Source organism: Aquarana catesbeiana, linkage group LG09, assembly GCF_042186555.1.
Source record: "Aquarana catesbeiana isolate 2022-GZ linkage group LG09, ASM4218655v1, whole genome shotgun sequence".
Taxonomy (NCBI): Eukaryota; Metazoa; Chordata; class Amphibia; order Anura; family Ranidae; genus Aquarana; species Aquarana catesbeiana.
This window is the reverse complement of record NC_133332.1, coordinates 197,902,842-197,929,216: the sequence shown is the minus strand read 5'-3', so window position 1 is coordinate 197,929,216 and position 26,375 is coordinate 197,902,842. Positions and strand designations below refer to the sequence as shown.

At 43.0% G+C, this 26,375-nt stretch overlaps 2 protein-coding genes and 5 non-coding genes across 14 annotated transcripts in view; 1 reads left to right on the top strand and 6 right to left on the bottom strand.

Moving 5' to 3' along the window:
- MED22 (mediator complex subunit 22) overlaps positions 1-26,375 on the top strand; it is a 106,700-nt gene that overhangs the window by 45,229 nt on the left and 35,096 nt on the right. For 5 of the 8 annotated variants that reach the window (XM_073599504.1, XM_073599503.1, XM_073599502.1 and 2 more), the window contains one exon: positions 21,848-21,977. In XM_073599504.1, the coding sequence (XP_073455605.1) occupies positions 21,855-21,977 (123 nt within the window). In that variant the 5' untranslated portion in view covers positions 21,848-21,854. Of the gene's footprint in view, positions 1-16,691; positions 16,925-21,847; positions 21,978-26,375 lie in introns of those variants that run through there. The other 3 variants (XM_073599508.1, XM_073599507.1, XM_073599506.1) reach the window with 3 other exon arrangements.
- RPL7A (ribosomal protein L7a) lies at positions 8,362-16,660 on the bottom strand. The gene is made up of 8 exons (XM_073599511.1): positions 16,513-16,660; positions 15,182-15,302; positions 14,824-14,973; positions 12,496-12,636; positions 12,232-12,311; positions 11,422-11,552; positions 11,171-11,240; positions 8,362-8,521 (listed from the first exon to the last, which is right to left on the bottom strand). The coding sequence occupies exons 1-8, from the start codon at positions 16,513-16,515 to the stop codon at positions 8,417-8,419; spliced, it is 801 nt and encodes a 266-aa protein (XP_073455612.1). The 5' UTR covers positions 16,516-16,660; the 3' UTR covers positions 8,362-8,416.
- On the bottom strand, positions 11,308-11,381 carry LOC141109133 (small nucleolar RNA SNORD36). The gene has a single exon (XR_012236145.1). It is a non-coding gene; the product is annotated as a small nucleolar RNA SNORD36 (small nucleolar RNA).
- On the bottom strand, positions 11,642-11,715 carry LOC141109130 (small nucleolar RNA SNORD36). The gene has a single exon (XR_012236143.1). It is a non-coding gene; the product is annotated as a small nucleolar RNA SNORD36 (small nucleolar RNA).
- On the bottom strand, positions 12,379-12,453 carry LOC141109131 (small nucleolar RNA SNORD36). Its single transcript, XR_012236144.1, has one exon. It is a non-coding gene; the product is annotated as a small nucleolar RNA SNORD36 (small nucleolar RNA).
- Positions 12,705-12,774, bottom strand: LOC141109135 (small nucleolar RNA SNORD24). Its single transcript, XR_012236147.1, has one exon. It is a non-coding gene; the product is annotated as a small nucleolar RNA SNORD24 (small nucleolar RNA).
- Positions 15,374-15,441, bottom strand: LOC141109136 (small nucleolar RNA SNORD24). Its single transcript, XR_012236148.1, has one exon. It is a non-coding gene; the product is annotated as a small nucleolar RNA SNORD24 (small nucleolar RNA).

Genomic DNA, 26,375 nt, shown 5'->3' with positions numbered 1-26,375 from the left:
CTCAGGAGGAGTAGCAGAATGTATTTTGGGGTGTCATTTTTGCTATCTAAATGCCATGTGTTGGAAATATCTTATAAACGGACAACTTTGTGTAAAAAAAAAATGCGGTTTCATTTTTTTCCACATTTTCCAAAAACTTCTGGAAAAAAATAAACCATTCAAAAGACTCATTATGCCGCATAGATTATACGTTGGGGTGTTAGCTTTCCAAAATGGGGTCATTTTGTGGGTGTTTCCATTGTCCTGGTGCTCCAGGGCCTTCAAAAGTGTAATAGGTGGTTGAGAAATGTGATGTGTAATTTATGCTCCTAGAACACCTGATGGTGCTTCATGCATGTTGGGCCTCTGTATGTGGCCAGGCAGTGAAAAAGTCCCTCACATTTGGTATCGTAATACTCAGGAGGAGTAGCAGAATGTATTTTGGGGTGTCATTTGTGGTATACACATGCCATGTGAGAGAAATAAGCTATTACAATGACAATTTTGTGGGGAAAAAAAAAAAAAAAAAAAAAATCTCAATTTTGCAAAGAATTGTGGGAAAAAAATACAACTTCAAATAACTCACCATGCCTCTAACTAAATACATTGAAATGTCTACTTTCCAAAAAGGGGTTATTTGGGGGGCATTTGTACTTTCCTGGCTTGTTAGGGTCTCAGGAAATGAGATAGGCCTCAGTACATCAGATGTGATAATTTTTTTATGATTTGCACCATAGCTTGTAGACTCTAAAACTTTCACACAGACCAAATAATTTCCACAAATTTTTGGTTATTTTTACCAAAAATATGTAGCAGTATAAATTGTGGCCAAAATTTATGAAGAAAAATTACGAATTTGCAAAATTTTATCACAGAAATTAGAAAAAATGTGTTTTTTTTCAAAATTTTCGGTCTTTTTTCATTTATAGCGCAAAAAATAAAAAACCCAGAGGTGATCAAATACCACCAAAATAAAGCTCTATTTGTATGAAGAAAAGGACAAAAAAATCATTTGGGTACAGTGTTGCATGACTGAGTAATTGTCATTCAAAGTGTGAGAGCACTGAAAGCTGAAAATTGGTCTGGATAGGAGGGGGGTTTAAGTGCCTAGTAAGCAAGTGGTTAAACACACTTACTTCCTGATTCAATACACAGGAAGAGTGTTCCAGGCTCTTAAATTCCGTCAGCCGAAAGAGGCCGCCCTCTCCTGCGTTCCAGCGTCCGGAAGCGGAAGACGCGTCGCTAGAGGTCCCGCCCCCGGCCATAGTGACGCGCTCGCCACCGGAACCCGGAAGGCTGAGGCTTTGGGGATAAAAAGGAGACGCCGCTCCACCTTAGCCTAGCCGACGATCTGAAGGAGCGGGGACCCCCAGCAGCCTGACCCTCACCGGGTATGAAGAGGGGAGGACGCCGGAGCACCCCCACACGTAAGGGAGGAAGCTGGGCTGGCCTGTATAACAGAAGAAAGCAGAATACCGGTATGCCCCCTACTCTCTCCACCTGGAGAAAGCGCAGCACACCCCTGGCTCCCTGCAGCGCTACCATGGTGGAGGAAACACTACAACTGAGGCCATGGTGGAAGCGTCCAGTCTTTAAAAAAAAAAACTGACTGCAGTGTTTCCTGGGAAAAGTGGGTGGAGCTGCGCTCTCTCCAGGTGCTGTCCTGAAAGACGAGGGGAGAAAAAACTGTTTCGGTTAGAAAATGTTGCAAATAAATAATCTTTAATACATAAGTGGAGCTGGATTAAGTGGGAGTTAAAAAACAAGTGTTAGAGTATACAAGTCTTGCTGTCTGTTGGTGTTTGCTGGGTTGCATTTTGGGGACTTTTCCTTTTAGTTTTTAATTTGCCTTTTGCTGTCACTTTTTAAATAGCTTTTTTTTTTTTTTTTTCTTGTTTCATCAGTCTATCAATTAAGGGGTGTGGTTAATTGCTCACAGGTGCCTATTTAACTTGTTGTAGGACTCAGTCTGAGCGTGCTCAGTTTGAAGCTGTGGAGCTTGGTGTAAGTGGAGCTGGATTAAGTGGGAGTTAAAAACAAGAGTTTAAAACAGGAGGTTATAACAGGGGTCATAGTACCTGTGTAGTGTGAGTATCTGAGTGTTGTCTGAGTAGTGTGTGTGGATCGTTAGTACTTGTGTATTGTGTACCTGTGTATTGTCTTGAGTATTAGTGCCAGGAAGCTAGTTGTTAGGTAATTTGGACAGGGTAAAATCCCCAAATCCTCACTAAATTTAATAGGTACGATGCCCGGCGGGTGTGGAGAGGCGACTCTTTGTACATCTTGCCGCATGTATGCGTTCCTTGATCATCCGATCGAGGGCGAATACTGCTGTGCAAAATGTAAGCACATTGTTTCCCTGGAAGCCCAGGTTCTGAATCTGGGGAAGCAACTGTCAGCACTGAGAAGTCCCTCCATACTAAAGGTGAGCCAGGAATGTACACGGCAGGTGCTGGCAGGGGCCAGCACAGAGGCGGGTGGAGACAAAGAGGTGCAGGCACTAGCAAAGAGTAGATGGGCGACAGTCAGGAGGGGTAGAGGGGGAAGTGCCAGGGAGGCCGATCCAGGACTGGAGCATCCCAATAAGTACGCTCCATTGAGTGACATTGGTGTAACCAGTCAGGGACCAGCACTGCTGGAGATGAGGGACTCTCCTAGCTGCCAGGGGAAGAACTCCTCCAGTGAGAGTGGGGAGGCAGCAAAGGGAAAGGAAAGACAGATTCTGGTGGTAGGGGACTCAATTCTTAGAAGGACAGAGAGGGCAATCTGTAACCAAGACCTGAAGCGCCGAACAGTATGTTGTCTACCGGGCGCTCGGGTTCGGCACATCACGGATCTTGTGGACAGATTACTGGGAGGGGCTGGGGAAGACCCGGCTGTCATGGTGCACGTTGGCACCAATGACAAAGTCAGAGGCAGATGGAGTGTCCTAAAGAACGATTTTAGGGACTTAGGAGCTAAATTGAGGAAAAGGACCTCCAAGGTAATGTTCTCAGGAATACTACCGGTACATCGAGCCACACCAGAGAGGCAGAGGGAGATTAGGGAAGTAAACAAGTGGCTGAAGAGCTGGTGTAGTAAGGAGGGGTTTGGGTTCCTGGAGGACTGGGCCGACTTCTCAGTCGGTAACCGGTACTATAGAAGGGACGGACTGCACCTAAATGAGGGTGCAGATCTGCTGGGAATGAAGATGGCCAAAAAGTTAGAGGGGTTTTTAAACTAGGCGATGGGGGGGAGGGTCCAGAGACAGTGATAGCCAGCGCGGAAGATATTCCAGAGGGTAGTATTGGGGGCATTAGTGGTAGGTTAACCAAAGCACAAAAACACAAGGTGAGTATAGTAGCAAGTCCAAGTTGCAATCTTGAAACACCCAATACGAGGACAATAAGCGACCGGTCTAAACTATGTGGCATGTTCACCAATGCCAGGAGCCTGGCGGACAAGATGGGTGAACTAGAGATACTGTTGTACAAGGAGGATTTGGATTTCGTGGGAATTTCAGAGACCTGGTTTAACAGCTCTCATGATTGGCTGGCAAACATTCAAGGGTATACCCTATACCGCAAGGATAGAGAGGGTAAAAAAGGGGGAGGGGTATGCCTATATATCAAGAATAATGTACAAGTGAATGTGAGAGATGACATCACTGAGGGAGCTAGGGAGGAGGTGGAATCTTTATGGGTAGAGCTCCAAAGGGATGAAGCTAAGGGGAAAATAATACTGGGAGTATGCTATAGGCCCCCTAACCTGAGGGAGGAAGTGGAGACGGATCTCCTATCACAAATTGGATTAGCAGCAAGGATGGGAAGTGTTATCATAATGGGGGATTTTAATTATCCATACATAGACTGGGCGGAGGGAACCGCGCATTCATTTAAGGCTCGCCAGTTCCTTAGTGTCTTGCAGGACAATTTTATGGGTCAGATGGTAGACGCACCAACTAGAAATAAAACATTACTAGATCTACTGATTACCAACAATACAGACCTGATAACAGATGTGGAAATACGGGGCAATTTAGGTAACAGCGATCACAGGTCAATTAGTTTCAGTATAAATCACACAAATAGGAGACATGAAGGGAACACAAAGACACTGAATTTCAAAAGAGCCAACTTCTCTAAACTACAAACCTTGCTAAAAGGCATAAATTGGGATAAAATATTAGGAACAATGAATACGGAGGAGAGATGGGTTTGCTTTAAGAGCATATTAAATAAGGGCATTAGCCAATGTATCCCATTGGGTAATAAATTTAAAAGAGCGAACAAACATCCTGGATGGCTTAACTCCAATGTAAAAATGCATATAAAAGCAAAGGAGAAGGCCTTCAAAAAATACAAGGTTGAGGGATCATCCACAGCATTCAGAATTTATAAAGAATGCAATAAGAAATGTAAGGGTGCAATTAGGATGGCTAAGATAGAACATGAAAGACACATAGCGGAGGAGAGCAAAAAAAATCCCAAGAAATTCTTTAAGTATGTAAACAGTAAAAAAAGGGAGGACAGACCATATTGGCCCCATAAAGAATGAGGAAGGACATCTGGTTACAAAGGATGGGGAGATGGCGAAGGTATTGAATATATTCTTCTCCTCAGTCTTCACGAGTGACTCGGGGGGCTTCAGTAACCAAAACTGCAGTGTTTATCCTCATGACACAACACAGGAAGCACCTACATGGTTAACAGAGGACGGAATTAAAATTAGACTTGAGAAACTTAACATTAATAAATCACCGGGACCAGATGGCTTGCATCCGAGGGTACTTAGGGAACTCAGGTGATTGCCAGACCGTTGTTCCTAATTTTTACAGACAGTCTATTGACTGGAATGGTACCAGCTGATTGGAGAAAAGCCAATGTAGCACCAATATTTAAAAAGGGCCCAAAAAACATCCCTGGGAATTAGACCAGTTAGCCTAACATCAATAGTATGTAAACTCTTGGAGGGGATGATAAGGGACTATATACAAGATTTTAGTAATAAGAATGATATCATTAGCAGTAATCAGCATGGATTCATGAAGAATCGTTCTTGCCAAACCAATCTATTAACCTTCTATGAGGAGGTGAGTTGCCATCTAGATAAAGGAAGGCCCGTAGACGTGGTGTATCTGGATTTTGCAAAAGCATTTGACACAGTTCCCCATAAACGTTTACTGTACAAAATAAGGTGCGTTGGCATGGACCATAGGGTGAGTACATGGATTGAAAACTGGCTACAAGGGCGTGTTCAGAGGGTGGTGATAAATGGGGAGTACTCAGAATGGTCAGGGGTGGGTAGTGGGGTTCCCCAGGGTTCTGTGCTGGGACCAATCCTATTTAATTTGTTCATAAACGACCTGGAGGATGGGATAAACAGTTCAATCTCTGTATTTGCAGACGATACTAAGCTAAGCAGGGCAATAACTTCTCCGCAGGATGTGGAAATCTTGCAAAAAGACCTGAACAAATTAAAGGGGTGGGCGACTACATGGCAAATGAGGTTCAATGTAGAAAAATGTAAAATAATGCATTTGGGTGGCAAAAATATGAATGCAATCTATACACTGGGGGGAGAACCTCTGGGGGAATCTAGGATGGAAAAGGACCTGGGGGTCCTAGTGGACGATAGGCTCAGCAATGGCATGCAATGCCAAGCTGCTGCTAATAAAGCAAACAGAATATTGGCATGCATTAAAAGGGGGATCAACTGCAGAGATAAAACGATAATTCTCCTGCTCTACAAGACTCTGGTCCGCCCGCACCTGGAGTATGCTGTCCAGTTCTGGGCACCAGTCCTCAGGAGGGACGTACTGGAAATGGAGCGAGTACAAAGAAGGGCAACAAAGCTAATAAAGGGTCTGGAGGATCTTAGTTATGAGGAAAGGTTGCGAGCACTGAACTTATTCTCTCTGGAGAAGAGACGCTTGAGAGGGGATATGATTTCAATTTACAAATACTGTACTGGTGACCCCACAATAGGGATAAAACTTTTTCGCAGAAGAGAGTTTAATAAGACTCGTGGCCACTCATTACAATTAGAAGAAAAGAGGTTTAACCTTAAACTACGTAGAGGGTTCTTTACTGTAAGAGCGGCAAGGATGTGGAATTCCCTTCCACAGGCGGTGGTCTCAGCGGGGAGCATTGATAGCTTCAAGAAACTATTAGATAATCACCTGAATGACCGCAATATACAGGGACATTTAGGGCAAAATGTACTCTGCTACATTTCTCTGCTGAAAACCCAAAATCAGTGTATTAGTCTGTGTGATACTAATACAGTCTACAATTGATGGTATTCATATTTAAAAATTGATTAGTCCGAATGTACTGACTGCCCATCTCATTCCTTGAAGCATTGGAATGCCAGGACAATATAAATCTCACCCCAACCCCCCCCCCCCCCCCCATTAACAATTTTTTTTGGACAGTAGACAGTCTAAGCTAAGGTATTTAGTAAGAGGCAATCTGATTTTTTTTGAAGTTGCAATCCCCCCCAACACACAGTATAGGCATACTTATTATACCCCAAAAACAACTTCTGCTACTCCTAAGGCTGGCCATACATTATACAAATTCTCTTGTTCAGCTTTTTAGATTTACCTTCAACTATGTAGTGCCTGATTGAATACAAATGGAAAGTGTTAACATTGACCTCATATTATATGGTTTTGTTAAATCTAAAAGGAAAATTGTACAAGAAAAGTGTATGGCCAGTTTAAGTGTGGGGCCATTACATGCATTTTTCCCCCACAGGCTAGCCACAGATTTGGGGCACAAATTACATATCCAATTTCCAGACCACCTATAACATTTAAGGCCCTGGAGTACCAGGGCTGTAGAATAGAAACCCACACAATTGCCCCATTTTAGAAAGCAAACACTAAAAGATTTTTGAAAGGCATAGTGAGGCTAATGAAAACATCTTACCACAAATTTAGAAATAGAGAAATTTAGAAATAGAGATAGAGAAATTTAGAAATAGAGCTATAGAGATAGAGATATATTTATTTATTTTTTTTTTTTACACAAAGTTGTAAATTAAAATATAGGCATATTTAGAATTACATCCCAAAATATTATGCTAATCCGAGTATGAAAATACCACACGTGTGACTTAACAGCATAGCCACATAGAGGCATGAAATCCAAGGAGTGCCTTCAGGCTCTCTGGGCATAAATTTTGCATCCAACAATGATTAGGGACACCAACTGGTATGGTGGTGATTAAAGGATATGACTGGTGTGGCAGTGATTAAGGGACACTGGTGAGTAGGTTTAAAAAAGTTTTATATATAAAATATATGTAATCAATGGTAAAATTTGAGTAAGCAGGTTCCCTGCTGACAGCTGAATGTTTATTAAAAAAAAAAAAAAAAAAAAAGCCACACACGGAGGCTTTAGCAGGTAAGCTGTGGCGAGGAAGACTGCTCAGGGATAGACGGCAGTGGGAGAAGACAGCTCAGAGCTATTAAGGACTTTTTTTTCAAAGCTTCCACTGCTTTTTTTGGTGAATGGGTAGGGGGGCACGATCTGGGGCCCCCTTGTTAAAGATGGATAAGCTGAAGTAACCCTTTTGAGTGGAACTCCGCTTCAAGGACAGGGATGTAAACAGATCCTTTGACATCTGCCCAGCCATAAACAAAATGCGATTCGGTTTCAATTCATCTGAAAAACAAAATGGATCTAGTCCGAATCATGTGAAAGGGGCCCAAAGGGAAAAAAAAAATTCCAACCACCCTACCTTGGAGCCATCTGCCAGATTTATAGCAGGTGGCGCGGCAGTATTAGACTGCATGGTGTAGAATTGCTGACAAGATGAAATGTTCAAAACTGGAAGATCCAGGTCAAACTGCTCCATCCCTTACCTGCTTTCGCTGCCACCCTGGTGTCTGCATGCCAGTGCAAAAGGTATACACCCACATATTGCCATCTGGATTGAGTGGGGGGCTCCCACCTTAAGAAACATAGGGCAGGACTCGGGAGCCTTAACAAATGTGAATTAAGGGAGAGCTCCACTAGAGCCTCTGCTACCACAGGGATAGTTTGCTTCTCCAGAAAAGTAGCTTAGGGGAACAACAAAAGATTATGGGGAGGGAAGGTCCCACAACTAGTAAGATAAAACCTAGGGGAAAAAACAAACCCAAACTGCTTGGATTGTCTTGGGTACAATCAGGTCAGATTTTTAGTATGCAATTACTGTGTTCTACCAGGGAGGACACCCGCCCTTGCCGCTCTCCCAGGAGAATACAACAGCTCAGCAGGAGGAGTTTCCCCCCCTGCCATATTAACACTGACTATTGATGGGGATAGCAAGCAAGTTGGATCAGCTATGGCCAGCTTTACTTGTACAAAAGGTTTCACAAATTTAAGCCTTTGTAAATAAAAACACAAGCAATGAACGTTGAGGAAGTTTTATTATGTACAGAACAAGACAGACACGCCCAGTACATTTAGCCCAGTTTTGTGGCCAGTTCCCTGGCTTTTGCCTTCTCCAGCTTTGCAATTCTGGCCACAGATTTGGGCCCCAGGATTCCTCCGCCCCAGTGACGACGGATCTGCAGGAAAAAAAAAAAAAAAAAAAAAAAAAAAAAAAAAAAAAAAAAAAAAGATTAAGACCAAACACTACATACAATAAAGTGCACCAGAAGGCAATTTAAGTTTTGAACAGCAGTCTAAGATAAAGGCATTTCATGTTTTCATTGCGGTCTGTGACCCTATTAAGGATATTGACACCATTTGTCATGCAGGGACTGAGCAACTGGAAATGCAAAGTTTTGAGTCACCAGGTGAGGAGGAAAATACTTGACACGTTTTAAGATTTGCCTCACTTGAAAGATTGTTATGTCTACAGGACAGGAAGCAAGCATCTATATAATGGGTCACAGATTGCAAAAAGTTGGCAATATTACATAAATTTCCTGTTTCAAAATGAAAAGAATTTTAGATATGCTTTAGCACAAAATACAAGAGCCAAACCATATGAATCCAATGCAAACTTGTAGAAATACATAGCTGCTCATGGGCCTTATATGAAAATGCTAGATGACTGGTTGCAATGCTGACACCGCTTCACTAGGGCAATTTACCCAGAAGTAAACAGATTGGGTGAGCTGAAGTCAAAGACTTTCCTGACCTGAATATTTAATCCAGGTCAGCAACAGTCAGGCAACCATGCTTTTGAGTATTATATGTCTGCAATGGCAGAACTGTGACAGGCCTAAAGGCTCATGCAATTGAAAAAAAAATTAACTCCCCATAGCTCTAAAGATGATATGTATTGTATAATCTATGTAATCAACTGAGGGAATTTTGAGCCCACAAACTGTTTGCTTTCACAAATCAACTTAATACATCTATATGCTAGAAGATTTCATCCCCAGATATTAACTGACTGAGCAATTAAATAAAAGCAACAGAAAGGAATCCAATGTAGCAATCCTCTAAGATTTGCAGATACCTTGAGTAACTAGAACATTTTGAACACTTACACAATTTTGATTTTGCAAATTACATGTAAAGCTGCAATTAAGGCAGTTTTAAAACATATTGCCAATTCATCAGCAACTAGCCTGTGTAAAATGTATTCTAGCGTTGTGTTGGGATTGGAGCTGCAGTTCTCCCCAAAGAATAAGAGTGGTTGTTTGGCTGGAAAGACTTTGACACCAGAGTACATTCAGATGACCAGCACACAAGAAAACTAGAATTCATATAAGCAGTAAAACAAGTTTAAAGTGGATGTAAACCCAATGTCATCCTTTCTAAACTACTGCCATAGGGGTTATCTATAAGGATATACATGCCTCCTGCATCTCTCCCCTCTGTTATTAGACTCGAAAAACTGCATATACTGTGGGTGGAGTCGTGATGTCAGTAGACTCCCCGCTCACCTCTACACTCCCCTTGCATTTTCTCCTGTGTATTTCTTACACTGAACTTCTGCTATGATCTCTAACATCCAGTGAAAAGACAGGAAAGTAACCACATGACTTCAGCATGCCAAATCATGCTGAGGTGTGGAACAGCCAATCCTTGCAGAGCTGCTGAAGAAAGGAGTGGGGGAGGGAATTAAAAAATACTGCATGTCTTAGGCTAGTGCACGAGATGTACCGTATTTATCGGCGTATAACACGCACCCCAAGTTTAGGAGAGAATTTTAAGGAAAAAAACAAAAAAAAAAAAAACTTAAAATTTAAATGCCCATCAATGCAGCGTTATCGTGTCCATCTGCAGCCTTGCCCCAGTGGTCAGTGCAGCCTTGCCCCCAGTGTCCATTACATGATCACAGCCGACATACACAAAGCGTGTAGTTTTAAATATGGCGCCGCGGAGTCCAGAGGGACTCGGTGACTGGGCGGAGCTGAGATACACAGCTGAGTGTACTCGGCTCTTCTCGTTGTCGCTCAGTCCCGCCCAATGACATAACATAGGTCCATCGGCGGGACTGGGCGTGACTGAGCGGTACCAGAAAGAGCCGAGAACACTCGGCATGTTTATCTCGGCTCCGCCCAGTCACTGATCTCGGCAGCGCTCGTTCAGCTCCGCCGAGTCCCTCCGAACTCCACGCTATGTGAATGTCGGCGGCGATCGCCACCAATAGATCACAATTAGCGGGGATCGGCGTATAACACGTACCCACGATTTCCCCTTATTTTAAGGGGAAAAAAAGTGCGTGTTATACGCTGATAAATACGGTAAATCACCTGTCACTCACAGCAAGGGGGAGGATTTGACAGTTTCTCAGTTTGTCAAGATTTTTCTCACTGAACAATAAGAGGATTGCTCAGAGATGGATTGTGTGGCAAGACTGGACTCAGATGATAGGCAATCTTATACTCTACAGTAGGATATCAAAAAAAAAAAAAAATAATTGTCGGTTGACATCCACTTTAAGAGCTGAAGATAAAAATGTAAAACTAGAGGAATGTTCCTGCATGAAGAGCTTTTGTCAGTGCAGAGAGATAGACACATACACTTCCACATGCTTATGACACAATTCAAACATAACAGGAGAATTCACGATTAGGCGTGAGGGGCCGTGAAATAAAAATGCCTTCATATCTAGATATTTACACATTTCTAATGAATAAAAAACTTGTCTGTATAAAACAGACACTGGTATGACCAAAAGATCTTAAGGCAAATGATTTCAGTCATTCCAGCAACAGACCAGCATGCACAGCAGATCACTTTAGCCCAACTCTTACCTCATCATGTCTGTCATTGTAGTTGGTCTTTACTGCTTCCACCAGTTTGGCAAGAGATCCTTTGTCTTCACTGTAAAAGGAAACCAAGTGAGTGAAGGTCTACCAGACTGGGTTTATAATTAAAACACAAATCCTTGGCTGCTCAGGGTTAAAAAGCTCTGAAGACCACACAGTGACATTTCAGTTGAAGAAATTCGTTACATCATTGCCAGAAACATGAAAAACTCCTGAAGCAAGGATACGATACTTACGGATTAACTTGTGTGAAAGCGACGCTGGTGCACGTCTTTCTGTGTACCAAGCGGCCCAGCCTGGCTTTGCCTTTGATGATGCAGTAGGGAACTCCCATCTTCCTACACAAGGCAGGGAGGAAGACCACCAGCTGGAGGACAAAAAAAAATAAAATAAAAAAGGATGTGAGACCCTGCTCTAGAAGACAATGCTGTGACCACCCAGGAGGCTGTGACCACAATTGCTCAGGGTTAAAAAGCTCAAATTTACTCTTCACAGTAGAATCAGGTGAAGAAATTCTTACATCATTGCAATCTATGGTCTCTGAAGTCAAAGCACACATGAAATGTCCAGTCTTAGAGCGCAAATCGGAAACTCCGAATTGACAGTCACATCTTTAGGTCCACTAAAACAGATGTACCCATTGTAGGGGGCAATGGGAATGGCTTAGCGATTCCTAAAATGAGGGCATTTAACTCACTGAATCAACAGTTTACAATGTTTTACAAAAACCATTGCTATTAATATTTAGACTCAGCCAGCCCCTTTTCAAAACAATCCACAGAACTAGCAGCTGTAATATATTCCATGTCTTTGCAGCCCTTACTCTAAAGCCTTTCCATATGTGACGGTTAAAACCCATTTCTCCAAGTGCAAATAATGTGTCTTTTGCAATGACTTTCCCTCTAAATAACTTTCCACTGACCTTCGCATTTTAATTTTTTATGTATTCCTAAAAAATGTTTGTGCTTTGTGACAATCATTGCTCGAAGTGGGACAACTGTCCAGCTACAATGTAGCCCAGAATAGCATCACAATGCTGTACACACCTCAATGGGATCCACATCATGGGCGATAACCACCAGTTGAGCTTTCTTGTTCTCCACCAGAGTGGTCACTGTGTTGACACCTGCAAAGATTGACAAGTGTCAGCTGGTCACACGTTAGATGAGGGCCTAGTATCAGGAATAGCAGTCAATGCTCAGGGTTAAAAAGCTCATTTTTAGATCCACATAATTTTTTCAGGTGAAGAAATTCAGACATCATTGCAGTGACAGACAAACAGCAACCCACATGCAGCCAAAACAACCCACCTGCTCTGACGACTGGGGGCCTCTTGGTAGGGACATCTGGTTTACCAGCAGCTTTCTGCTCTGCACGGGCCAGCAAGCGTTTCTTCTTCTCTTGCTTAGTCTCTGGTCTGTACTTGTGTGCCAGTTTAAAGAGCTGAGTGGCTGTAGGAGAAGAAAATGATTAGTTTTCATTCACATCAGATGAACCCTAAGCTATAGGCCTCAGTCTGTGCATCAGAGATCTTGGTGGGAGTGTAATCACATCTCTCAGATAGCAAATATTACGTATCATCATGTGCACAGACCCAATTTAAATTCCACAAGCAAACATTTGTTACATAACAAATTTATAAAAAAAAAAAAATTATGTTAAAGCAGAATCAGACATATGCAGATTCTTTTAAGCAGTGATCCCAGAAAGTAGAAAAATGTCAGCAATGGCAGACCCATCTTTCTTCAGAAAGGTTTCCAATAAGGAGAGTAGAGGTCGACCGATATATCGGCCGGCATTTGCCGTTTTTTAATCAGCATCGGCCGATTGTGCTGATAAAAAAGGCCGATTATAACTTCAGTGCGGCTTGCAAATGACTTCTGCAATAGAAGTCAATGCAAGTTGCGTGAAGTCTTCCGTGGAGCCACTTATCAATGAACTGAACTCCGTGTGTAGGAGTTTTCAGTTTAACCATTTAAAGACTAAATCTTTTCTGACAATTGTTGCTTACAAGTAAAAATCCTGTATTTTCTGCTAGAAAATCACTTAGAACCCCCAAAAATTATATATATATATATATATATATATATATATATATATATATATATATATATATATATATATATATATATATATATATATATATATATATATATATATTAAGCAGAGACCCTAGGGAATAAAATAGCGGTTGTTGCAATATTTTGTCACGGTATTTGCGCAGCGGTCTTTCAAACGCTATTTTTTTGCAAAAAATACAAAAAAAAAAAAAAACACAATAGTAAAGTTAGCCCATTTTTTTCGTCCAAAAGTTTTGATTACCTGTTTTTGTGCATTTAATATTTAAGATTTGTTTTTTAATCTAAATTATACATACAAGTGAACTGATTGGAGGTTTGTTTTGTTTAATAAATGTTTAAATGTAAGAAATTTTCTGTATCACTTATTAAGGTTGCTTTCACACTGGAGCGGACAGGCGTTGATGGTAAAACACTGCTAGTTTTAGCGGCACTATTCGGCTGCTAGCGGGGCGCTTATAACCCAGCTAGCGGCCGATGAAATGCGCCCGTGAAGCGCCTCTGCCAAATTGCTTTGCAGGCGCTTCGGCAGCGGTGCGCATTCATTTCAATGAGCAGGAGTGGTATACACCGCTCCAAAGATGCTGCTGCTTGCAGGACCTTTTTTTTTTAAACATCCTGCCAGCGCATCGCCTCAGTTGGAAAGGCTTTCACACTGAGACTGCAGGGGAGCCATTTTGCAGGCGCTATTTTTAGCCCAAAAGCGCCTGAAAATGCTCCAGTGGTAAGGGTCTGTTAGATTTTGAGATGAAGGAAAAAAAATAAAAATTTGCATCATATATAGGCCCCTGCGATTTCTAAATATCGGCATCTGCCACAGAAAAACCCATATCGGTCGACCTCTAAAGGCGAGCAATCTCTAGGAGTTGGCATATTACTAGACAAAAATGTAACCACTCCTGCACCTGAAAACACTGGGGGTTACTTACGAAAGGCAAATCCACTTTGCACTGAAAGTGCACTTGGAAGTACAGTCGCTCTAAATCTAAGGGGTAGATCTGAAATGAGTGGAAGCTCTGCTTATTGTATCATCCAATCATGTGCAAGCTAAAATGCTTTATTCTCCTTGCATGTCCCCCTCAGATTTACAGCGGCTTTACTTCCAAGCGCACTTTAAAGTGTACTTGCAGTGCAAAGTGGATTTTGCATTAGTAAATAACCCCCACTGTGCCTTTTGGATCAGTAACACTGTCAGAGACATTGCACTTTCTATATCTTCAAAAGGAGTTTAAAAGGATAAGACAACCTTTATAACATGTTACACCCATATTCAGGGTATAACATGTTACAAATGCACTGGCCCCCACACGATTCAGTGTATGGCAAAACTACAAGTACCGACAGCCTTTTTTTTTTTTTTTTTTTTTTAAACTTTTATAAAAGTGATCGTAGCCTTTAAAATCTCAGAACAGGGCCTCTAGAATATATTCAGCTTATGTCCAAAAGTGATCTGGCTTAAGGGTCTCAGGAATTTGGTGTTGTTGGCACCAAATGGCTTTGGGTACCACATGCAGCCACAGTACACAAACCCTCATATCTGCAAGCAGCACCCTTAGTCACCTGTCTGCCGGTCCAGAGCCTGTGTAAACTGGTTGATTGCTGGTGGGACCTTAAGGCGTTTGTACAGGATGGATCGCTGACGCTGAAGCCTGATGTAGCGAGGCCATTTCACGAAGCGGGTGAGATCTCTTTTGGGTTGGATGTCTTGGCCTGCAGGTAATAAAAAACAGTGATCAACAGTGTGGAAATACTACTGTACCTTCAACAGAAGCATCTAGGACTATGGTCAAAGTAGTGAATGCAATGCTATGGCAAAGTAGCTCCAACACAGTAACCTACAGCAAAACCCTACATTTTTCACAGAGTGTAGTGACCCCCTGACTGGCCGTCACCGTGGATTCTCAGGCAACTCACTCACCAATGCCAAAGTTCTTGGGCCTCTTCTCAAACAGAGGGTTCACCACCTTCTTGGCTTCCGCCTTCTTGACCACAGAAGGGGCCGGAGCCACCTTCTTCCCCTTGGCCTTCTTTCCTTTAGGCTGGTGGAGGAGAAAGGGATAATTAGTACAATGATGGCACATCAACGTACCAGGGGCACAGCACCTACAGACGCATCAGTGATCTTGGTGGTTAGTGTAATCACAGATCAGATAGCAAATATTGTGGTCATCATCTGCGTCTTTAGGTACTCAATACACATGAAGTTACTACTAGGAGCTGATAGACATGACAAATCCCAGTCAGACATGAGCCCAAGATTGTGTTGTGGCAGGATGAGGCTTCATTCACCACGCACCCCAGGGTAATTTTCCTTTGAACATTATTAAAAGAGTGACAGTTCACTCAGTAACACGCTGAGCTGTGCTACATAAATATGTGCCCTTCATTCTAAAGCAATGTGTGACCTGAGCATATAACACTGTATTCTCTACACTGATCCTGTGTAGATCAATGGACATGGTGTGATTGAACCCTCAGTGAACCTATACAGGTCACCAATACATTCCAACCCAACCATGGTGTACCCAATCACCCTGTGTACAGAGCCTACAACTACAGCTTCTGGAGGGAGACCAGGCATTATTCGCTGTATATAGGAACAAAGCACCCCGGGGGACCTGGACACATACTATCACACTACTGCAGCCAGTACACACACACCTTGCATATACTGTGGCAGGCCACCATGTGGAGGAGAGGCAACACACTGTATAGTATACAGAGTACACGTACATACATATATACACAGGCCAGCATGTGGAGGAGAGGCAACACACTGTATAGTATACAGAGTACACGTACATATATACACAGGCCACCATGGGGAGGAGAGGCAACACACACTGTATAGTATACAGAGTACACGTACATACATATATATATATATATACACAGGCCACCATGGGGAGGCAGCACACACCATGTAGAGTATACAAATAACACACAGAGCAGAGGGCCTGAACACATACCGTCACATATAGATGACTGCAGCCGGGAACAGACTATACAGAGCACACAATGAGGGCACAGTGTACAGAGAGGCCTCACATCCACCCAGGTGTACACAGCCCGGAGCCGGGTACCATCCCTCATTGCCGGCACTGTACAGCCCGCTCTCCTTCTCATATCCCCGGTAATGTGGAGGAAATGACTAGGAGAAACCAGCAGCCGAAAGCTAAGCTCCGGGCCGGGCACAACAACAGAGGATGGCAGCAGATCGAGAAGGCCGTAGAGGCGCACAGCACTCACCATGGCGGACGGGGGAGAGAAAGGAAGAGCAGAGAATTCTGGGTAATATAAGTATCCCGGGCCGGATGACGCAAGCTCTCGCCTACATCACAGGGAGGAGCGCCATCTAGCGGCAAATGAGTGGAGGCGCAGCACTTGCTCTATGGAGTGTGGTAAAGAGCGCCATCTGCTGGCAGTGGGAAGGGAGTGCAGGTGCAGGACGAGGCTCTTATTCTGGGGACACCTGGACGGCCTCGAGGCTCCGCTACACCAATCACTTTCCTTCATCTACAACTGCTGCATAAAATCTGCGCCGCCTCTCTGCCCCGCCTATTCTGGTGAGGCAATCAATCAGCGCGGAGAGGGCGGAGTTCCGGGTGGTGAGTGCGGCTGTAGTCGGTGGACGGAGCGGATAGGAGGGGTGGGTGAGGAGGTCGGTACCGGGTGGGAGGGGTGCTACATATGGGCACAGCTTCAATCCTAAAATGATGTAAGGTATGGGAGCTGTGTTGTAGAAATGTTGGGTCCCTACACTGCCCAGCATCACCCATTCTATACACCGAGCAAAGACCACAATCGCTACGTTCACTGTGCGGTTTCCATCACTTCAATACCGGCCCGAGTCTGACACTTTTCACATACGTGTAAAAATTGACTTTTTTTTTTGCTAGAAAATTACTTAAAACATATATATATATATATATATATATATATATATATATATATATATATATATATATGAATAAAATGAGTGTTTTTTTTGGGAAAAAATACACTAATGAATTTAAAAAAAAAAAAAAAAAATATATCCTACTTTTTTTTTTTTTTGTATAATATGAAAGATGATGTTCCGCTGAGTAAATAGATACCTAACATGCCGCGCTTTAAATTTTGTGCATTTATGGAATGGCAACAAACTATGGTACTTTAAATTATCTATAGGTGACGCTTAGGCTGGAGATGGATGCTATCAGCCGAATGAATACCGGGCTTCCCAATCACTCAGGAGAGCCCGGTAATGGCAGGACCCCCTTCTGCCACCTGTAAAAGTAATCCAGTGGCTGCCCAGCCACTCATTACTTTTATCTGAAAGAGAATTGCCAGCTGTAAAAAAATGACACCGGGGTCATGGCTGTAGCCTGAACCATGATCCCGATATAATCACTTCTCTGCCGAAGTGTATGTATGCTGTGGTCAGTAGGGAAATGGTTAAAATGTTTTATTTTGTGTACAAAGTTGCATTTGCATGCATTTATGTTGTGCACACGTTGGTGTGTGTTTGTGGTGTGGGAAAAATGCAGCATACTGTACTGGTTGGTTCACATTAGGAATCGCACAGAAGCGCTCTGCGTGTTCCCAGTGTGGTGCCATTTCAGCCCATTCATTGTGAAAGAACTCGCGTCACACCGCACTGCACCAAATGTAATGCATGCACTATATTTGGAAACGCACTGCAACTGGATTGTATGCTACTTCTGTACCATGTGATCTGGTACAGATACACACAAAAGGCCAATTCACACTGTGCTGTGACAGACATTTCACCGCATGGTAAACCATCTGTCACCACAGGGCCACACAGGAAACAATTGTTTTCTACGTGTCCCATTCACACTGCAACGCAGCCTAGTGCTGTGCTAAAATGCAGACATGCTACATTTTATCGCAGAGCACCAGCCCAAATTGCACTGCAATGCCAGGCAGTGATACCCATCATTGGTACGTTTAAAAGTGTACGTTTTGTACATTGCAAAAAAAGCTGGTACAAAAAAAGAAAACCGAAGATGATGCAGTGTGCTGAATTTTGCACCACACTGCCCCCTAGCCAGCAGGCAATGCAGAGCGGCTGGAGTGCTGAATCACACCGGCTGCTCTGCGATTGCAGTGTGAATTGGCCCTAAGGACTCGTTCACACTGGAATGCAAGGTGGAAAACCCACATTCCACGCACCTTGTTCAAAACACACTGGGTGTGTGATCTGCAGTGGGTGCCAATATAATCCTCACAAATGCCATGTGTTTGCCTGCACCAGATGGTATGGTACTGCAGTACAATGTGATCCAGTGCAGTGTGTTTATGGAAAGTAGCACACTACTGTTGGTGTGATACAGTGCGATTTCTGCCCAGGCAAATGAATGGGCTGAAAATCCCACCACACTCAGTCATACAGAAACATGGACTGCGTTCAATCCCACCACACTCAGTCATACAGAAACATGGACTGCGTTCAAGTGTGAATCAGGACTTAGGACTCGTGCACACATTGGTGTTTACAGGCATATTAGAAGAGAAGTGTTTTACAGGCAATAAAAACCCCAAACACTCAATTGCGGGTTCAGGAGAGGAGCGTTTGAGCAGAAAAAAAAAAAAAACCTAAAGTTGCATTTTGCAAATGTAATTAGGTGCTACAAGCACTTGAGAGTTCGTTAATTTCAATGACTAGATTATGTTAATATTCTGCCAATGGAATGAATAAACACCCAAATGCTTGACGCACCTAATTACATTTGCGAAATGCAACTTTAGGTGTTTTTTTTTTTTTTTTTAAAAGCTGCTTTTCTCCTGGTAGGAGAATGGGCATTTAGAGGAGCTGGGCATACGCCCTGTGTGCACGAGGCCTATAGTACTGCAATAGTGTAAACTTGGCTCATTAAAATACATCCATTTATCTTTTTTAACAACTTAAAGTGGATGTAAACCCTCACATATACCTAGTGAAGTGAACAGCCTCAGATGATACACAGAGATGAAAAAAATCCTCCTACATAAGTTTTACATGTATATCTGCTGTCTTCAGCTTGCTATATTCTTTAGAAAGTGCACATCATGTTAGAAATGTTCTCTTCCTGTTCAGCACTGGGAGTAAAGTCTTGGCATACACTGCCTATGTGGAGGGGGGGAGCCTTTCCTCCAATCAGCTGTCAACACAGAGGAACGGAGAAACGTGCAGAGCTGTGCTAATAGACAAGCTCTCTGCAAATCTATTTATAGCAACCTCCCCAACACACATTTTCAGTTGCTTTTATCTCCAGTGTCAGAACTTGTCAGAGGTTATCAGGCTGATAACAGAGGAACGGAGCAGCAGAAAGGGGACTCAGTGCTTTGGAGAGAGATAAGTAAACACTACAGATATATGTGCCCAGGTCACATTTCATGAATGGAGTTTACATCCACTTTAAGCTTTGGAAGGTTTTAGCCCCTTCAAGGCCACACAATTTTTTTTTGCTATTCAGCACTGTACTACTTTAAGTGGCAATTGCTCAATTATGCAACACTGTACCCAAATTAAATGTATATCTTTTCTTCACACAAATAGAGCTTTCTTTTGGTGGTATTTGATCGCCACTTGTAATTTTTTTGTCAGTTTTTTTGGAAAACGAAGAAGTTAATAAAATGTTAACAGTTTTTTTTACATACTATTACCAGCGCAGTACAGTGTCCTCATATGACTGGTGTGGCGGTGATCAGGGACAATGACTGCCGACAGTATGTTTAAAAAAAAATGTTTTACATGTTTTTATTACATTTTTAAAATTGCATATTAACTTTTCATTTTTTTTTTTAAATTTACATTCTTTCCTCAAAGTAGTTCAATGTCACCATAGAAGCACTGTACTACTCTGGGGGGATGATCAGGGATTTTTTTTTTTTTTGCACTTTGATTGCTGTCACAATGATGATCATTGTAACAGCAATGCTTTGAACTGTCATGACTGAGTTTCGTAGCAGCTGCGATTTACTAATGATCTGTGATTGGCCACAGTTAATCACATGGTACAGGGTACTGTTATTGGCACACTAGGCAGTGTGCTCTCAAACACAGGTGCTTAAAATTTTTGGGGGGTGCAAACAGACCGAAAAATTCTGAAAAAAAAACCCCCATCAATTGCAGCCTCACTGTGCCTATCAATTGCCGCCACTGTGCCCCATCTTGTGCAGCATCGAATGGGGCCTCACTGTGCCCCGTCAAATGGGGCCTCACTGTGCCCCGTCAAATGGGGCCTCACTGTGCCCCGTCAAATGGGGCCTCACTGTGCCCCGTCAAATGGGGCCTCACTGTGCCCCCCCCCCCCCCCCACTCACCGTCTGTACTTACCCTGTCTTGGTGGCAGTGGGACAGCTCCTCAAGGTTTTCTCCCATCCTCTGCTATGATTGGACATCTGATAGGCGTCCAATCACAGCGCCTTTTATTTCAGCCAATCAGGTGACGTGTAATGGATCCGAGCACCTGATTGGCAGAAAGGCAGTTAATGTTAGGAAAGCGAATATTCATTTGCTTTTCTAACACAGCTGAGTGACCTGTGAGCGCCCATCATGGAGCTCTCAGGTCACCTATTTTTATGCCTATTAGAGCCTATGGCTCTTATCGGGGCCTTAAAAAAAAAAAAAAAAAAAAAAACCTGTCGCTATAATTCCGGCACCTGAATAGGGGGTGGTAGCGGCGGCCATAGATTCATTCAATGCATGAATCTATCTATTGGTGATAGAGGGGTGGCTGGAGAGAGGGGGCTGCACCCTTATGGAATAACCGCCACTGTGAGTCAAACAGGAGCAGACACAATGATGTACTTGTACATTATTGTGCCTGCACATGCTGACGCCCACAGTAAAATTACAGTGGACAGTTGGCAAGTGGTTAAAAATTAACCTGACTGTATCTGGTGTCAACGAGTACCTAATAGGTGCACTCAATATCAGTGTGTTGCTGTAAGCTGCATTAATATAATGCAGGCATGAGTTGAACGGTGTCGTTTTGTGACACTTCAAATAAAGTTACATAAAAAAAGGAAAACCCACGTGATGCGCTTTAACAGTGCATAGCACTACCTCCCACTACTCCTACATGGCACACACCAATTGTAGCTCAGTGCTGGTTGAGATTTGCCATGGTGCTTGGGGTTAGGAAAAATACACTGCAGTACACAGCACTGAACAGGTGGATTCCTACTGCTCATGCCCAAGTCGCGCAGCGCTTTCTGAATGGCCCCCTCGTCTTCTGGGACACACAGGTCCCAGAAGGCAGCTGGGGGCAGGACGAAATGACGCAGTGGGCTGCGGCCAAGCTAGGACGGAAGTACATTATGTACTTCAAAAAAGGTAGGCAAGAGGGAAAAAAAATCGTTATCCAAAAACAAGGGGTGGTCTTTCCTTTAAGACCAAGTTGTAAAAGTGGGTGGAACTCCCCTTTAATTCAAATAATGACTGGAACTGGCAGGGACAAGAACCCCCAGGTGATGGGTTCATGAGAACCCAGGTTTTTGTTCAACTCCTGTGATAGGCCCGTGAAATCTGGGGCTGTTGGGGGGGGAATGTTTATGTGCAGTGATGTCATAACGCTTTTCTCTGCTCTTCCAGTGACATCATGTCTCAGCAGCGGGCTTTACCTCAAAGTAAGGAAACTTTGCTCCAGTCCTACAACAAGCGACTGAAAGATGATATTAAGTCCATCATGGACAATTTCACTGAGATCATCAAAACTGCCCGGGTGAGTGTTTAACTATAACCATGAATAATGATAAAGCTGAACTCCAGGCAGATAAGAAATAACACTAGCTATGGGTTTCATAACAAAATCGTTTGCTGTGTTTTTGAAAGTAACTAGTGCAAGTATTTGAATTTGACTTGACATCAGCCTCTTGCAGTCTAGTGCAGCAGAGCTCAGTCCCAGATAGATATGCACAGCAATGGACAACAAGTCAAGGTGTGCTGCAGTTTTCATGTGCTAACAATTAACATGCCGATGGGAGCCTTCATCTTTTGCATTATTTTTTTTACCCTTATTTAGCGTGTAACGTGGTGCAAAGTGCATTTCTCCAGATGGTCCATACCAGCTTAAATTCTGGATCATACAAGCTCACTAAGATAAAGGAGCAATGGAGTAAAGATATTCCTAATATCTCTGACCAAAGTTGTCAGGAATTTTTAACTCCTATCTTTATAGTTATTTCTTCTAGGGACATATTGAAGTGAGATACTTTCATAGTCTATTACAGCTTTTTCATCTGCGGTGCTATCTGCGTTCTTCAGGAGTGCCGTTACTAAATGCCTAAAATCGCCCAAGCATTTTCAATAAGCCAGTGGGTGGCTCAAGCTTAACTTTTTTGGTGACGCAAAGCCATGGGTTTTTATTTTGCAGCATTGGCAACCTTGGGCACTATGCGGGCCAGCCACTGGCATTCTAGCAACCAATGACATTGTCTGTTGATCTGGAACAGTGAGAGCCTGCACATCATCTTCGTTTGCCCCTCTCTGTCAGCAATGGGGTTGTATTAGCTGTGTGAGGGAAATAAATTGAAGAAGAGAAATGCTGTGGCATACTAGCCAGTACCGGTGTGCAAAGCTACTTTTGTGAATGCTGCTGTGTTATGTACAACTATTATTTCAGTTTCTTACATTTAAAGTGGTTGTAAAGGAAGAAGGTTTTTTTTTTTTTTTTTTTTTTTTTTTTTATCCTAATGCATTCTATGCATTAAGATAAAAACCTTCTCTATGCAGCAGGCCCCCTCATACTTACCTGAGCCCATCTCTATCCAGCGATGTTGCACGAGAGACTCGGCTGTCTGGGACTCCCCTCCTCTTTGGCTGAGAAAGCACAGTGGCACCATTGGCTCTTGCTGCTGTCAGTCAGTCATTCAGCCAATGAAGAGCCCTTGGCTCTGTTTGAATGGACACGGGTAGCTGCGGCTCGGCTCAGCTCAGGTGCCCCAAAGCAAGCTGCTTGCTGTGGGGGCACTCAACTGGAGGAAAGGGCCAGAAGCACCAACGAGGCACCCGAGAAGAGAAGGATTGGGGCTGCTCTGTGCAAAACCACTGCACAGAGCAGGTAAGTATAACATGTTTGTTATTTTTAATGAAATGAAAAACAAGACTTTAGTATCACTTTAAGAATAGGGTGCCTCGAGATTGTGCATCATTTTAGGGTGCCTTGGCTGAAAAAAAGGCTTTTGAATGCTTCAGATTGGTAAAAAGAGACTCCTGACATAAATGTCATAAACGCGATGGGGATCTGCAGCATATGATACAGGTATGTGAAATGGTCAGGCCTTTCTGGACACAAGACACGACCTTTACCTTGCATAACTTTGATGCCCCTAACCTTTGTATCCCAAAAAGGTGTCTTTGGTGATTTTGAAATTGGTGCTTTTAAAAAAACATTCGCAAGATTACTTTAATTCTATGCCAGGAAAACAGTGGTACTCCACTAGATATCCACTGATTCCATTCACCTCAACACTTGGAAAAGATTAATAAACCAAATACTACCTCTATATACAGTATATTGATCTATAAACCATGAGGCTACCCCTTGAAGTTTGATCAATTTTGGGAGACTGGGAAAAAATGTATTCAGACACTGACCGCTTTAATTCCTGGCACCATTTTCTATGTTTTATTGTATTGTAATTTCATATTTAACCTTGTACTTGGTGTGGCATGGTAAGGGACACACAAGAATTGATTGGGAGAAATTAACTTTATTTGAAAGTCAATATTTGCCAATATTATAATTGGCCTAAAGTGGTTCTAAAGGCAGAAGTTTTTTTTTTTTTTTTTTTTATCTTCATGCATTCTATACATCAGGTTAAAAAAACCTGTGTGCAGCAGCCCCCCTAATACTTGCCTGATCTCTATCTCGATCCAGCAATGCTGCACGAGAGACTGCCTGGGACTCTCCCTCCTGATTGGCCCTCGTTGCTGTCAATCAAAGTCAGTGAGCCAATGAGGAGAAAAAATACAAATACTTCAGCAGCAGTACAAAGTGAGCTGATGGCTACAGATGCCGAATAGTCACTGAGCCCCAAAGCATGTATGTTTAAATGGAAACTTAGCTGTAGCGTGTGACGCCTCCAAGCATGTTAAGTAGCATATCAATAATTACCAAACTGGTATAGTACTCACTTCATGTGCCGCAGGCCATAGTCAATGAGACAGAAAGTGAATGTAAACCTGGCAGCACTAAAAACCCGAGCTAACTCTTCCCTGCCAACTTCATCCAAAACGATTACAAACATTTATCTATTATACAGTGAGGGAAAAAAGTATTTGATCCCCTGTTGATTTTTTGTTTGCCCACTGACAAATGATCAGTCTATAATTTTAATGGTAGATTTATATTAACAGAGAGAGACAAAATAACTGCAAAAAAACCCCCAGAAAAACACATTTCACAAAAGTTATAAATTGATTTGCATTTAATAAGTGAAATAAGTATTTGACCCCTTTGCAAAACATGACTTAGTACTTGGTGGCAAAACTCTTGTTGGCAATCACAAAGTCAGCTATTTCTTGTAGTTGGACACCAGGTTTGCACAAATCTCAGGAGGGCTTTTTGCAGATCCTCTCCAAGTCATTAGGGTTTTGAGTCTGATGTTTGGTAACTTGAAACTTCAGCTCTCTCCACATATTTTCTATGGGATTAAGGTCTGGAGACTGGCTAGGCCACTACAGGACCTTAATGTGCTTCTTTTGGGCCACTCCTTTGTTGCCTTGGCCATGTGGTTTGGGTCATTGTCGTGCTGGAAAACTCATACCCAAGATTTGACGGTACATGGCCCCATCCATCGTCCCTTTGATGAGGTGAAGTTGTCCCGTCCCTTTAGCAGAAAAACACCCCCAAAGCATAATGTTTCCACCTCCATGTTTGACAGTGGGGATGGTGTTCTTGGGGGTCATATGTAGAGGTCGACCGATATATTGGCCGGCCGATATATCGACCGATATTTGGTGTTTTTTACTTAATCGGCATCGGCCGATTGTGCTGATAAAAAAGGCCGATATCAGCGGACTTGCAAATGACTTCTGTAAGGCCCCTTTCACACGGGACGGATCCGTGTTGATCCGCCCCGTGTTTATCCGGTGCTCAGCGGGGATCGCTCCGTTTTCCCCAGCTGAGCAGGCAGATGACAGGGCGGGACCCGCACACTGTGCAGGGACCGCCCTGTCAGATCTCCGCTCTCCCCTATGGGGGATTGGATGAACACGGACCGTCTGTCCGTGTTCATCCGATCCGCTCTGCAGACGGATAGAAAAATAGGATTTTCTTCTGTCCGCAGAATCGGACGAGAGCGGAGCCGGACAACATCGGGTTTAAGCGGATGTACATCCGCTGACACCCGCTATCCCATAGGGATGCATGTATGTCCGTATTTCATCCGAAAACGGATGGATGAAATACGGACATACTGTCCGCATGTGTGAAAGGGGCCTAATAGAAGTCAATACAAGTTGCCTGAAAACATCAGTGAAGAGACTTCTCCCCTCCTCTGGGCAGCCTGCCAAATCTGATAAAAAGAACCTGAAGGATACAATGTTTACACTTATGAATGAACTGAGCTCAGTGTGTAGAAGCTCTCAGTTTAACCATTAAGCCCGGGTTCACACCTATGCGAATTAGAGGTGCGTTTCCACACCTCTAATTCGCATAGCAGGAGAATGTGACTGGCTCCCTATGGAGCCAGTTCACATATCTCCGGGGCGGCTGCGGTGCGCACTGCACAAAAACGCTGTGCGTCTTTGGCTGCGTTTCAGGGCCGAATTCAGGCATAGAATCGGCCCTGATTCGTCCCTGAAACGGTGAACAGGGACGCACAGCGCTCCTGTGCGATCCGCAGCCCGTTGTGGTGTGAACCCGGGCTAAAAGACTAAATCTTTTCTGACACTTGTTGCTTACAAGTAAAAATCCTGTATTTTCTGCTAGAAAATCACTTAGAACCCCCAAACAATATAAATATATATATATATATATATATATATATATATATATATATATATATATATATATATATATATATATATTTTAAGCAGAGACCCTAGGGAATAAAATAGTGGTTGTTGCAATATTTTATGTCACACGGTATTTGCGCAGCGGTCTTTCAAACGCAAT